Raw genomic sequence first — 13,337 nt, 5'->3', positions numbered from 1 at the left:
CCACTCATACCCCCGCCCCCCCCAAAAGCCATTCCATCCTGTCATTATTTACTCTTGAATGGCCTTCTGGAATAACTTCCATAGACTACATACTTCCCTTCCTCCTAAGTCTGTTTCTTTCTCATTCTTTCCATCCTCTAGCAATCACTGAAACCTGACAAGACAGCCTCCCTAGTCACCATTTCCTGGACTGACTACACCTTCACTCATTCCCCTTGGCTCACTGATCTGTGCTAGAGAATAATACTTCTCCTCCCTATTGCCATTTCTACAATCTCCCCCTACTTTCATCACTCGGTAACTTGAGATTCATACTACTCACATTTGCCACCTAATCAAAGTCCTGGTTGCTATTGTCTACCACTTCTTGGTGACCTTTCTTTCTCAACAAATTTATTACCTGGCTTACAATTTTTTTCTCCTCCCCAACTCCTCCCAGGGGACTTCTCTCTTAAACACCCTAACCATTTCCTCTCTACCTTAGACACACAGCAAAGGTAGTTAAACCTTTGATCTTGTGGTCACACAGAGATATGCCACCTCCATGCTCAAGAATTATGATATCCCCTTGTCTGACCATAATCTATTAACTTTCCTCCTCTCCTTTCTTTTCTAAACTCTATTCTTCATCCACACATTATCTCCAGTCCTTCCACTCCTCAGTTCTCTCCTAGGACATCTCTGCATTCTCCATTCTCTCCTCTCTTCCCCCTATTGGCCCCCTTGGTTAACTAATTCAACCATACACCATACAAAGTATATTTCAGTATACATTCAGAATTCATCAACTCTCTGTGGAGGTAATTAGCATTTTTGATCATGGATCCTTTGGAATTGTCTTAGATTATTGTCTTGATGAGAGTAGCTAAGTCTTTAATAGTTGATCATCCTTAAAATATTACTGTTAACTATATATGATATTCTCTTGGTTCTGCTCACTTCTCTTTGCATGAGTTCATATAAGTTTTTCCAGGTTTTTTTGAAATCATTCTTCTTATCACTTTTTAGAGCACAAATAAACACCACAACTTGTTCATCCATTCCCAAATTGATGGACACACTCCCTTCAATTTCCAGTTCTTTGTCACCACAAAAAGAGCTGCTATAAATATTTTTGTACAAATAGATCCATTTCCCTGGACTTTGACCTCTGGGATAGACCTAGTAGTATTATTGCTGGGTCAGAGGGTATGTACAGTCTTATATTATGGAGGAGGTCCAAACTATTCTCCAGAATGGTTAGATTAGATTATTACTAGATTGCAACTCCACCAATAATGTATTCTTGTCCCAGTTTTTCTACATTCTCTCCAACAGTTGTCGTTTACCTTTTCTGTCATGATAGGTGGGGTATTTCAGAGTTGCTTTGATAATGTATTTTTCTAATAAATTGTGATTTAGAACATCTTTTTATATGACCATTGATAGATTTGATTTCTTCTTCTGATAATTGCCTTTCATATCTTTACCCATTTATTAACTGGGAAATGGCTTGTATTTTTATAAATTTGGATCAGTTCCTCATATATTTGAGAAATGAGACCTTTATCAGAGAAACTTGCTATAAGGATTTTTTTTTCAGTTTTCCTTCTAATTTTGGCTGCATTAGTTTTGTTTCTGAAAAAAAAATTAATTTCATGTGGTCAAAAATTATCTCTTATTTGATCATAAAGTCTTCCATAGATCTCACAGGTACACTTTTTCCATACTCTCCTAATTTATTTATGATTCCCTTTTATGTCTAAGTCACAAATGTACCCATTCTAATGTTGGTTTATGCCTAATTTTTGCCACACCGCTTTCTAATTTTCCCAACAGTTTTTGTCAAATAGTGAGTTCTTGTCCCCAAAGCCTAGATATTTGAATTTATCAAACACTGGTTTATTACATTCATTTTCTGGCCTATATTTTGTATCTAATCTATTCCATTGACACACCACTATTCATTAGCCATTACCAGATTGTTCTGATGATTACTACTTTGTAATATAGTTTGAAATCTGTAATTGGTAGTCTGTCTTCTTTTTTTTTTTTTTCATTAATTCCCCCAATATCCTTCCAGATGAATTGTGTTACTATTTTCTTTAGCTCTATAAAATAATTCTTTGGTAATTTTACTGGAATGGCTCTGATTAGTAAATTAACTTAAGTAAAATTGCCATCTTTATATTGGCTTGGCTTACCTTTGAACAATTAGTACTTCCCTAGTTGTTTAGATCCTTCTTTATTTGTGTGAAAAAGATTTTGTAATTGTGTTCATCCCTGTGTATGTCTTAGTAGGTAGACTTCCAAGTATTTTATATTGTCAACTGTTATTTTAAGTGGAAGTTCTTTATCCCTTTTTGCTGGGTTTCATTGATAATATATAGAAATTATTATGATTTATGTGGGTTTCTTTTATATCTTGCATCTTTGCTGAAGTTGTTTCAGTTTTTTTTAGTTGATTCTATAGTGGTCTCTAGGGCAGCTAAGGTGGCACAGTGAATAGACTGCTGGGCTAAAGAAACTCAATCTTCTTAAGTTTGTAGCTGGCCTCAGACCAGATATATGAGCCTGGCTAAGTCACTTAACCCAGTTTGCCTCAGTTTCCTCATCTGTAAAATGAGCTGGTGAAGGACATAGTAAACCACTCCAGTGTCTTTGACAGGAAAACCCTCAGATGTGGTGATGAAATTCAGACAGAACTGAAACAACTGAACGACAAAAATAGGGTTCTATAAATATGAAAAATAATAAAGGCTGAGATAAATATATATATTAGTAATTTAATTAAAGCCATGCTGATAGATAAAGTCATTAGACCACGCGCTTGTAAGAATTCAAAATTGCCGCCCCAGTCATTATTACCTCTTCCTCAGTCTGCTGGCCAAGAGGCCATGCCCTCCTAACCCAGGAGATTTAAACTCTTTTCTGTGTGGAGACGTAGGCGTCCCCATGCCCAAAGAACCGGAACTGGAAACCCGTTGGACCACGGGAAATGTAGTTTGATAATTTCCCCGTGTCCATAGAAAATATATATACTTTTAGATGGCATCTCCCAAATTTCACTTTTACAGTTCTTTATTTCTAGAAGTATCATTTTTTGCAGAGAATGATAGTTTTGTTTCTACATTGCCTATTTTTATTCCTTAAGTATTATTTCCTCTTCTTATTGCTTTAGTTAGCATTACAATAATGAATAATAGTGATGATATTAGGCATCTTCCCTTCACTCCTGATCTTCTTGGGAAGGCTTTCTAGGCTTTCTCATTACAACTCTTGATTTTAAATAGATGCCACTTATTTTAAGAAAGGCTCCATTTATTTCTATTCTTTCTAGTGTTTTTAATAGGAATGAGTTTTGCATTTCATCAAAAGCTTTTTCATCTACTGATATAATCATTTGGTTTTTGTTGTTATTGATACTGACATGGTGAGTTTTTCCAATAGTTTTCTTATTATTGAACCAGTCCTGCAGTCTTGGAATAAATATCACTTGGTCATAGTGTATAGTCTTTGCTTTAATCTCCTTTTGCTAGTATTTCATTTAAAATTTTTACATTGATATTCGTTAAGAAAACTGGCACATAATTTGCTTTTGGTCTCCCTGGTTTAGGTATCAAAACCATATTTGTATTATTGAATTTTTAAAATAGTTTATGTAGTGCTGGGATTAATTGTTCCTTAAATGTTTTGTAGAATTCACATGTGAATCCATCTGGTTGTGGGGATTTTTTTCTTATACAGCTTACTGATGACCTATTCAATTTCTTTTTCTAAGATAAGATTCTGTTAGTCTGGGCACTTTATATTTTTGAAAATATTCATCCATTTGCCTTAGGTTGCCTAGTATGCTGGCATGTAGTTGGGCAAAATAGCTCCTAATAATTGCTTTAATTTCCTTTTTATTGAAGGTAAACTCACCCTTTCCATTTTTGATGCTAGTAATTTAGTTTTCTTCTTTTTTACTCATTAATGAATGGTTTATTTATTTTACTATCTTTTTGAAAACTAGCTCTTAGTTTTGCTAAAACTATCAATTTAATTAATCTTTCCTTTGTTTTTTTGATATTTCTACTTTGGAGTTTAATTGAGGATTTTATCACTTGTTCTACTCCTAATTTTTAAAATTACATACGCAATTCATTGAACAGTTCTTTTTCTCTTTTATTGATATGTGCATTTAGAGATATAAATTTTCCCTAGAGAACTACTTTGACTGTGTCCCACCCACAAATTTTAGTATGTTGCCTTAATTAACTGCCTTAATTAATGTTGTTAACTCACAGTCAGTTTTTGTGAAGGTGCCATGCGTAGCTGAGAAAAAGGTATTCCTTCATATAACTGTTCAAATTTTTCCAGGTGTCTATCATAGTTAACTTTTATAAGATTCTATTTATCTTTTTTACTTCTTTATATATTTTTGTTATCTAGATCTGAAAGAGGAAAGTTGAGTTCTCCCACTAATATAGTTTTACTGTTTATTTTCTCCTTTAATTCATTTAACTTTTCACTTAAGAATTGGATGCAATGCCATTTGTTTGTTATATAACACAGAATCAATTTAATCTTCTCGTGGCACATATACGTTAAATATTGATATTATTTCATTTTCTGTGGTTCCCTTTAGCAAGTTATAATTACTCCTTTTAATTAGATCTATTTTTCCTTTTGCTTTGTCTGAGATCATGATTGTTACCCTTGCCTTTTTTTTAAACTTCAGTTGATATATATTAGATTCTGCTCCAGTCCTTTATTTTAAATCTGTGTGTGTGTCTCTCTCTCTCTTTTAATTGCTTTTCTTCTAAACAACATAGTGTTGGATTCTAATTTCTAATCCATTTTGATCTCCACTTCTGTTTAATGGGTGAGTTCATCCCGTTCACCTCATCGCCAACTGAACATTTTTCAGTCCTGTTTTTTTTTTCTTTCTCTTTATCCTTCTCATTTTTTTTTGTTCCACTTTTAAAGTCTGTTTTGCTTCTGATCTCTGCCTTTTGATCTGGTCTTCTTTTTATCTCCCTCCTTTCTTTTATCATCTTTTATCCTTCTTTTATCTCCTTTCCTGTTGAGTAAAATCAATTTCAGGTAGCTGGTTGACATGGTGGATAGAATGCTGGGCCTGAAATCAGAAAGACTCATCTTCCTAAGTTTAAATCTGGCTTGAGACACTAGCTATGTGATCCTATACAGTTCAATTAATCCTGTTTTCCTCAGTTCCTCTTCTGTTAATTAAGCTGGAGAAGGAAATAGCAAACCATTCTTCTGTCTTTGCAAAGAAAACCCAAAAGAATCATGAATAGTTAGATATAACTGAAACAACTGAAAAAATCTTATTATTAATTGAATGTACATATTTTCCATCTTTGAAACACTTTAGACATGAGTGAGGTTGATGTGTCACCTGTACACCTCCCCACCATTTTTTCCTTCACTATAAAAGCTCTTCTTTGTGCATCTCTTTTATGTGAAGTAATTTCCTCCATTATTCCTCTCCTTTTCCCCTTCTCCCAGAACATCCTTCTTTCTCTCACCTTCCCCTTTTTTCCATCATCACAACATAATTGGACTTTTCTTGTACCCTCTTTCTATGTGAAATCTTACCATATGTGAAAACTACCATAATAATTACTAAGTTCTTAGAAGATACATATATTATTTTCCCATATAGAAAGGTAAACATTTTAACCTTATTGAGCCACTTATGATTTCTCTTTTATATTTAACTTTTTCTGCTTCTTTTGAGTCTTACACTTCAAAATCACATTTTCCATTAAGTTCTGGTCTTTTCATCAGGACTGCTTGAAAATGAAATTATCCTTTGATTAAATTAAATTATTATTTATATATGTATTTACTTATATGTGTGGGAGATTATATGCAGAATATTATTTATATTGTCAGATATGACCACTTGTGTCAGTTGTTTTTTGCTTAACTCTTCCTTTTTTTCAAGGAGGCCTGGGAGGTAGAAAGGGATATTTGGAAACTATTGTGATATAGAAGCAAAAGATATCATAAAAACTTATATTAATAAATGATAATATCTAAGTTGATGAAACAAAAAGAAAATATAGAGAGATAATATACTACTTACCTTTCCAGGTTTTTGTGAGGATCAAATGAGATGAATGCACATAAAAGCACATTGTGCAGTAATAACTAATCTTCCAGAAAAGTAAGCCATTACCTAAATTTAAATATACACTTTTATCATTATATTTAGTTTGAAAAGGTATTAGATCAATAATTCTCAAACTTTTAAAGCTACTGATTCATAAATAAAATGAGAGTATTGGACTAAGTTATTTAAGATTACTTCTATATATAGTTTTAATTCCTGTGGTCCTTTTATTCCTCTGATACCTTTTGTATTACAGTCCACTGCAATTTAACTATAACTCTAACTAAAAGGACCCTGGCAGGATTTCTGGCCAGTTGAGAGAGTAGTATTGAAACACTAATAAAAGTGCTTTAAAAACAGAGTAGTCATTATTGAGATTTGCTTCTCCAAATCCAAATGACTTTCAGAATTTATATGCTTCATTTTTACCTATACTCATGCCCAAAGACATAGACCAAACAAATGAAACTCTTTAGGGTTCTTTACTTTGTAGTGTATCTTAGTGTAGGTGTAGTAGAATTATTAAAATCAATATAATTAATCTTATTGAATTTACTCTTTTGAATTTTTTTGAGGGGGTTAGTATATTTGTGCCATTGTTTCAACAGGGTCCGGGAGGCTTCAATGACAGGTCTCATGGAGCTGACACTTTTGCTAACAAGAAGTCAACCAGAGCTCATTGAAGCAGATGTGTGAGTATTGAAATTGTACATTTAGTGTCATCCTATATAAGTTTCATTCTTGCTAACTACCCCATTGGAATATACATTGTGATGCTGGCCATGCCCTTCCCAACTCTTTCAGTAGTCTAGTTGTTTCCAGAGTCTCTTAAATTTTCCTATATTGTGTATAACCAATGACTGCCAAACAACTTGATAATAATAAGTAAAAATTGGTGTGGTCAGTTTGTCCAGAAAGTCATTACTCATATTGGCAAGCATGTTATAAGGTAGATGTATCAAACTCACCAAGGGCCACATTCAGAAAACAGTATGCTGAGTGCTCTCTGATCCAGATGAAAATGTAACTAGGAAATGTTTAACAAAATAAGTAAAAATACAATACAGCATGAATATATTAATTTATGATTTTCTAAGTTAATATGTTTACAAGCAGTGATTCATTTCTATTTAAGTTTGACCTCGCTTTTAAAATTAAATCTAATAGTGCATTCGAAGAAAATGGGAATGAATGATATATATATATATATATATATATAAAACCACTGAATCAGATTACTAGTGGGTCTGAAGACTGAAAGCAAAACACATCCAAAATATATCATTGTTCTACACTAACAGAATCCTAAGTACATATTTGGGTTTAAATGTGTGGCAACAAGTGATTGCCTATTGCCATAATTGGCAGGTAGAGTGAAAGGAGGGTAAATGGGGCATGATTTTGCCAGTCTAAATTCTGTAAGGGTAAAGACAATTGGATAGATTAGGTTTAAGAGAAAAGACAAGTAGATAGATTAGGTCATAATATTGTAAAATAATTTGATTCATTCTTTAACAATCATACTAAAACATCTCAATTAATATTTTCCTATCAACTTGGGAGGTTGTATGCTATTCCAAAATGTTGCCATTGCTCAGAAAATTTTTAAACTTATCTTTTCGTGTTGTCTCATATATAAAGTAATAATAATAATAAATATATTCTTTCCTAAACATCATTGGGAATTTGGAAGTATATCTACTCCAACTATAGTCAGAGGTATTGAACATGGATATGATAAAATTCCATGTGTTAAATTAGCTAGAAAGAAAAAAGCACTTGATATTATGATAATGATAATGATGGTAATGATAACTAACATTTATAGCATGCTTTAGTTTTCAAAGTACTTTATATATACATTATCTCATTTAATCCTCACAACAATTCTGGGAGGTAAGTTATTATTATCCCATTTTATAGATGAGGAAACACAGACAGAGGTTACAGTGACTTGCCCAGGATCACAGTGTTGAGCCCAGAACTTATGTCTTTCTATGTACTTTCTTTCTAGTACTCTGTCTACTGGACTCCCTAACTTAATGAGAGATGGTCCTTTAAAGGAAAAGAAAAGTAATTCCTGGGGGAGTGGGGGTTGCAGGAATTGAAGCTTATCTCACCCTTTTTCTGGCATGAGGGAAGAAAAAACAGTGGAATTATTCATTGATCTTGGACCTTTTAGAGAAAGTGTGACTTAGAAAGAAGAAAGAATCTAAAATAAGTTGATACAGAGTAGAGAAACTATGCTAATCATTTTCATTATTGTAGTAGGGATATTCTTCCTTTTTACCCTTAATATCTCTGGCAGATTTCTCATATATCACTAGTACTACTCAGGGATGAAAAATGAAAAGAGGTTTTTATTTTCAAGGTTTTAATGCTCTTTTCTTTTTGCAACACTTAGGAAGGGGAGGAAACCAACTAGAAAATGTTACAGATCTATACAGAGCCATATAGAATTACAGACAGTTAAGAATGGAGAGAGTCCTCAGAAGCTATCTAGTCCAATCCATGTCTGAACATTACAGGGTCTTTGGGTCTTTGCTTAAAAATTTGAATGAGGGAGAATTTTATGATTTAGTGTATTCCAGTTTTTGATAGCTCTGTGGTTGTTTCTTTTTTGTTTGTTTGTATCAAACCTTAATTTGCTTTTATAAACAAGGGATAACTTACATGGCAAAACTAAAAAGAAAATAATGGGTCAGGGATATTGAAGTGACAAGAGGCTCTGTGAGTGGTTTCATTCTGTTTTAATGGTATAAAGAGAAAACACAAAGGATAGGACACCATGCTGGGAAAAAAAGAAAGAACAAGGAAAGTGAAATAATTATCACATAATAAGAATTGTATAAGATGGAGATTTTATAAGCAGGGAGGAAGGTGGGAGAAATGGACTCTACTTTTATCTGAAGGAAAAAGAGGAAAATTGAATAAAATTATACTTATGTAAATATCTTGATATGGAAATATTAAATTCAAAATGGAAATAGGAGGGGACAGGGATAGGACAGGGAGGGAAAGATAGATATGGAAATAGTCATAAGCAAAAGAATTATTGGAAGGAGGTACATGAAGGGAAGGTACATTAAAGGGAAAAGAAGAAAGGGTAAGATCCTAGGAGTAGAAAAAGGCAGTTTCACTTATAGGATCACAAATACCAGGCAAATCTCCCTTCATCTACCACCTTCTTACTTTTTATAAGGAAGGAGGAAAGACAAAAAAAAAGGAAAAAATACTCTAGGAAGAGAGAAGTGAAAATACACAACTCACAATTGTAACTATAAATATGAATGTGATGAAAAAATGTATTAAAAAACAGATTCCAACAATTTAGTTTTTTACAAGAAATAATTGAAATACAAAGATTCACATAGTTAAAATGAATTTGGAGAAAAATATATTTCAACTAATTTCAGTAAAACAGGGATAATAATCTCAATATCAGACATCTATAGCAAATGCAGAAAGTTATATAAATAAAAATTATATTATTGTAAAAGGAATAGGTAATATATTAATATTAGTGCTTAATATTTATGTACCTAATAACTTAAGATCTAAGTATTTAAATAAAAACTTAATTGAATTGTATTTGATCCTTATAATCTGTCAAACATCTCAAAAATAGGAATTACATATGTGAAATAAAGTAATTTCAGCTTTCACCATGGTGCAGGACACAGGGATCCCAAAAGAGGTAAAACCCCAATGAACTAACAGCAGATAAGGCACATAATTCATCATCCCTAACATGTTTATTCCTTCCTTCTCATCCCACAATTGCCCACCATATTTCAATATCAGGACTGCAAAAAGACAACCTACAGGCTTGCAACCATTTTCCCCTTCTCCACACTCCCCAACCAAACCTTGACTTGAAAAAGTCAAGGAAGTAAAAAAACAGAGGAGGAGATATAACATTCTGTGCATAGGGAAAGCTAGTGAAAATGCCCAAAGCTGGGAGGTGGAATGTTCAATATTCAAGGAACAGCAGGTTCCTTGTTACTTTACAAACTGGAAAGGTAGATGGTGGGGGCAGGGGTGATTAGGGCTTTGAATGCCAAATGAGAGTCTATATTTGTTCTTAGAGGTAATAAGTAGTTTATTGAATAGGGGAATTACATAGACTTGTGCTTTAGGAAGATCATTTTTGCAGTTAAGTGGTAGATAGTAAGGATAGATTTGTGGAAACCAATCAGCAGTCTGTTGAGGTTCCAGTGTAACATGATAAGATCAATGTCAGAGGATAGAAGGAAATATGCTTGAGGGTGACACCTAGCTTGTGACCTGGGTAACTGGAACAACAATCTTCACAGAAGTAGTAGGAAAATTAGGAAGAGTAGAGGATTTTTTTTTTTTAATTTTAAACCCTTAACTTCTATGTATTGACTTATTGGTGGAAGAGTGGTAAGGGTGGGCAATGGGGGTCAAGTGACTTGCCCAGGGTCACACAGCTGGGAAGTGTCTGAAGCCGCATTTGAACCTAGGACCTCCCGTCTCTAGGCCTGGCTCTCAATCCACTGAGCTACCCATCTGCCCTAGTACAGGATTTTTGAGAGAGATAATGATTTCAATTTTCGACATGGCAGGTTGAAAATTTCTGTGGGACATCCACTTGACAATGCCTGATAGGCACTCAATGCCAGCTCAGAAGTTAGGGCTAGTTAAGTAGATTTGGAAATCACCACCATAGATATTAATTTAATCTATAGGAGATGATGGGATTACTAGGGGAAATAGTATAGAACAAGAAGAGAAGAGGACCCAGGTTAAGCCTCTTTTTGGCACCCACAGTTAGCAAGTGTGACCTGAATAAAGATCCACTAAAGGATACTGAGAAGGAATGGTCAGATCAGAAGAACAGTAGAAGAACCAAGAGAGATTAATGTTACAAAAACAGGGAGGGAAGAGAGTGATTAACAGTGACAGAGACGCTAGAAAGTGTCAAGAAACAAAGATGAGGATTGAGAAAAGCCATTTGATTTCACAATTAAGAGATTTTCACAATTGGAGGTGAACAGTTGAACAATTAAGTCAAAGGCCATATTGTAGAAGACTTAACAAGAAATAGAGTTGAATGGAAATGTAAGTACTTGTATATAGCTTTGTCAAAGTATTTTAGCCATTAGAGATAGGAGAGATATGTACAGTAGCTAGCAAGGATAGATGATTGAGTGAGGGCATTTTGAGCATATTTATTGGCAGTAGTTCCCTACTTTCTTCCTTTCTTTACCATTTTCCCTTTTAATTTCCTGCCTTCTTTTTTCTTCTTTTCTCTTTCACTTCCTCTTCTTTGGCAACAATATTACTAACTTTCTTCTCTTTCAAATCTCTCTTACATCAGACAAACACACACACACACACATACACACACACACACACACACGAGTCCTATTAGCAAATAAACATAGCTGAACAAAAGAAATTCTTGCATTTGCCCATGTCATTTTTTATACCTTGAGTTCCTCATCTCTCTCAAGTGGTGACTTCCAGTATCTGTCCTCTCAAGTTATATCATGAAATTGATTGGAGTCTTTCCAATACAATATTTCTTTACAATAGTATTATTATAGAAATTGTTTCCCTTGTTTCCACTTTATTTTATATCAGTTCTAGTCTTCCCAGTTTTGCCTAAAAATGTCCCTAAAACAATTTGTTTTTTTAAAAGGAGAACTGTATTCTTTTGAAACTGCAAAGAATTTAGATATAGAATCAGGGATATTTTAAGAGTTCACGAGAGATGATATTGATCTTCTTACTTATCAAGAAATGAGACCTACATAGGTAGGAGAGAGGAATAAGATTAGAAGATTTGAAGAGGATGAGAAACTTAGATTTGTTTTCTATTCCAAGTTATCTTACTTTGTTCATTAATATACATTTGTATGTTACTTATGGAGGTGCTTGGATCTCAAGTTAGAAAGATTTTAGGTATCATCTAGTCCAGTGGTTCCCAAACTTTTTTGGCCTACCGCCCCCTTTCCAGAAAAAATATTACTTAGCCCTCTGGAAATTAATTTTTTTAATTTTAATAGCAATTAATAGGAAAGATAAATGCACCTGTGGCCATCACCATTTCCCTGGATCGCTGCAGCACCCACCAGGGGGTGGTAGTGCCCACTTTGGGAATCACTGATCTAGTCCAACCTTGTTTTATAGGTTAACATGTCCTAGTCCTTAACACATTTGGAGGAAAATTCACAAGAGAACCAAATTGTTCAGGATATATATGCTGTTATTATTATTTCACTATAAACACTTAGAATCAGGAGAAAAGAGGAATGGTTGTAGTGTGAGCAGAACATTTTACAATTAAGGGCATAACTGAGTCTCTTTCACTAGTTCACTTAGTTGTTGGATCTTTGGGTTCAATGACATTCAGGTCACAGCAGGTTAAGGAAGTGGGAAGTGAAGGTTATTTTAAAATGCCACTTGGGATATCCAGTTATATCAACCTCTTTTACAAGTCCCCAGTTGATACTTGTTTAATGTTTTAGCTACAATCATAGCTGTAGTCATACTATTGAAAGAATTTCAACTTCAGTTCTTGAATTTCATATGAAGATGGCAAAAGTTCTCATTCAGGCATGTCTGGTTGATTCCTCTTTTCTGATATCACAGAAAGGGATGACTAGGTTGAAAATATAGAGTAGCATATGGAAATTTCCAGAAAATGACAAGATAACACAGGGTATTAAAAGGAAGAAAAAGTATGCTTAATGTCCAAAGCAAAGATAACCTGCCATGAGTGAGTCTTATGGGTCTCAGAGGGGCCTATGAGCTCCTTTAAAAAAAAGATTAAATTTTGTGATTTGTTCCAAAAAATAAGTATATTTCTCTAAATAATATTGCATTCATTCAAATACTTTTCTATTCTCCATCCTCCACACATAGAACAAATTAAAGAATTTTTAATATTCCTTAGGACAGCAGTTTACAAAATATAGTCTGTGGGTTCCTGAGAGTCCTTATTACACTTTTAGGGGGTCCTTGAGGTCAAAACATATTTTCATAACAATACTAACATTTAAATTTCCTAGAATAGTAAATAACAGTGGTCACATAAAGGAAAGGTCTTTGGGGTATCCTCAATAATTTTTAAGAATGTAAAGCAATTCTGAGATCAAAAAGTTTGGAAACTTCTGCCTTAGGGCAATAGCTAAAATATCTGTTTTGCTTGTGTAAGCTTTTCACCTTAAAATACTCATAATGCTGATAAAAGTGGAGTAACAAG

At 33.7% G+C, this 13,337-nt stretch overlaps 1 protein-coding gene across 1 annotated transcript in view; it reads left to right on the top strand.

Moving 5' to 3' along the window:
• The window catches only part of TBCD (tubulin folding cofactor D), a 522,548-nt gene that overhangs the window by 468,264 nt on the left and 40,947 nt on the right, over positions 1-13,337 (top strand). Inside the window, exon 30 of the mRNA XM_044675187.1 lies at positions 6,712-6,795. Within this exon, the coding sequence (XP_044531122.1) occupies positions 6,712-6,795 (84 nt within the window). The remainder of the gene's footprint in view (positions 1-6,711; positions 6,796-13,337) is intronic.

Source organism: Gracilinanus agilis, chromosome 4 (assembly GCF_016433145.1).
Source record: "Gracilinanus agilis isolate LMUSP501 chromosome 4, AgileGrace, whole genome shotgun sequence".
Taxonomy (NCBI): domain Eukaryota; kingdom Metazoa; phylum Chordata; class Mammalia; order Didelphimorphia; family Didelphidae; genus Gracilinanus; species Gracilinanus agilis.
This window is presented reverse-complemented; position numbering and strand designations above follow the sequence as displayed.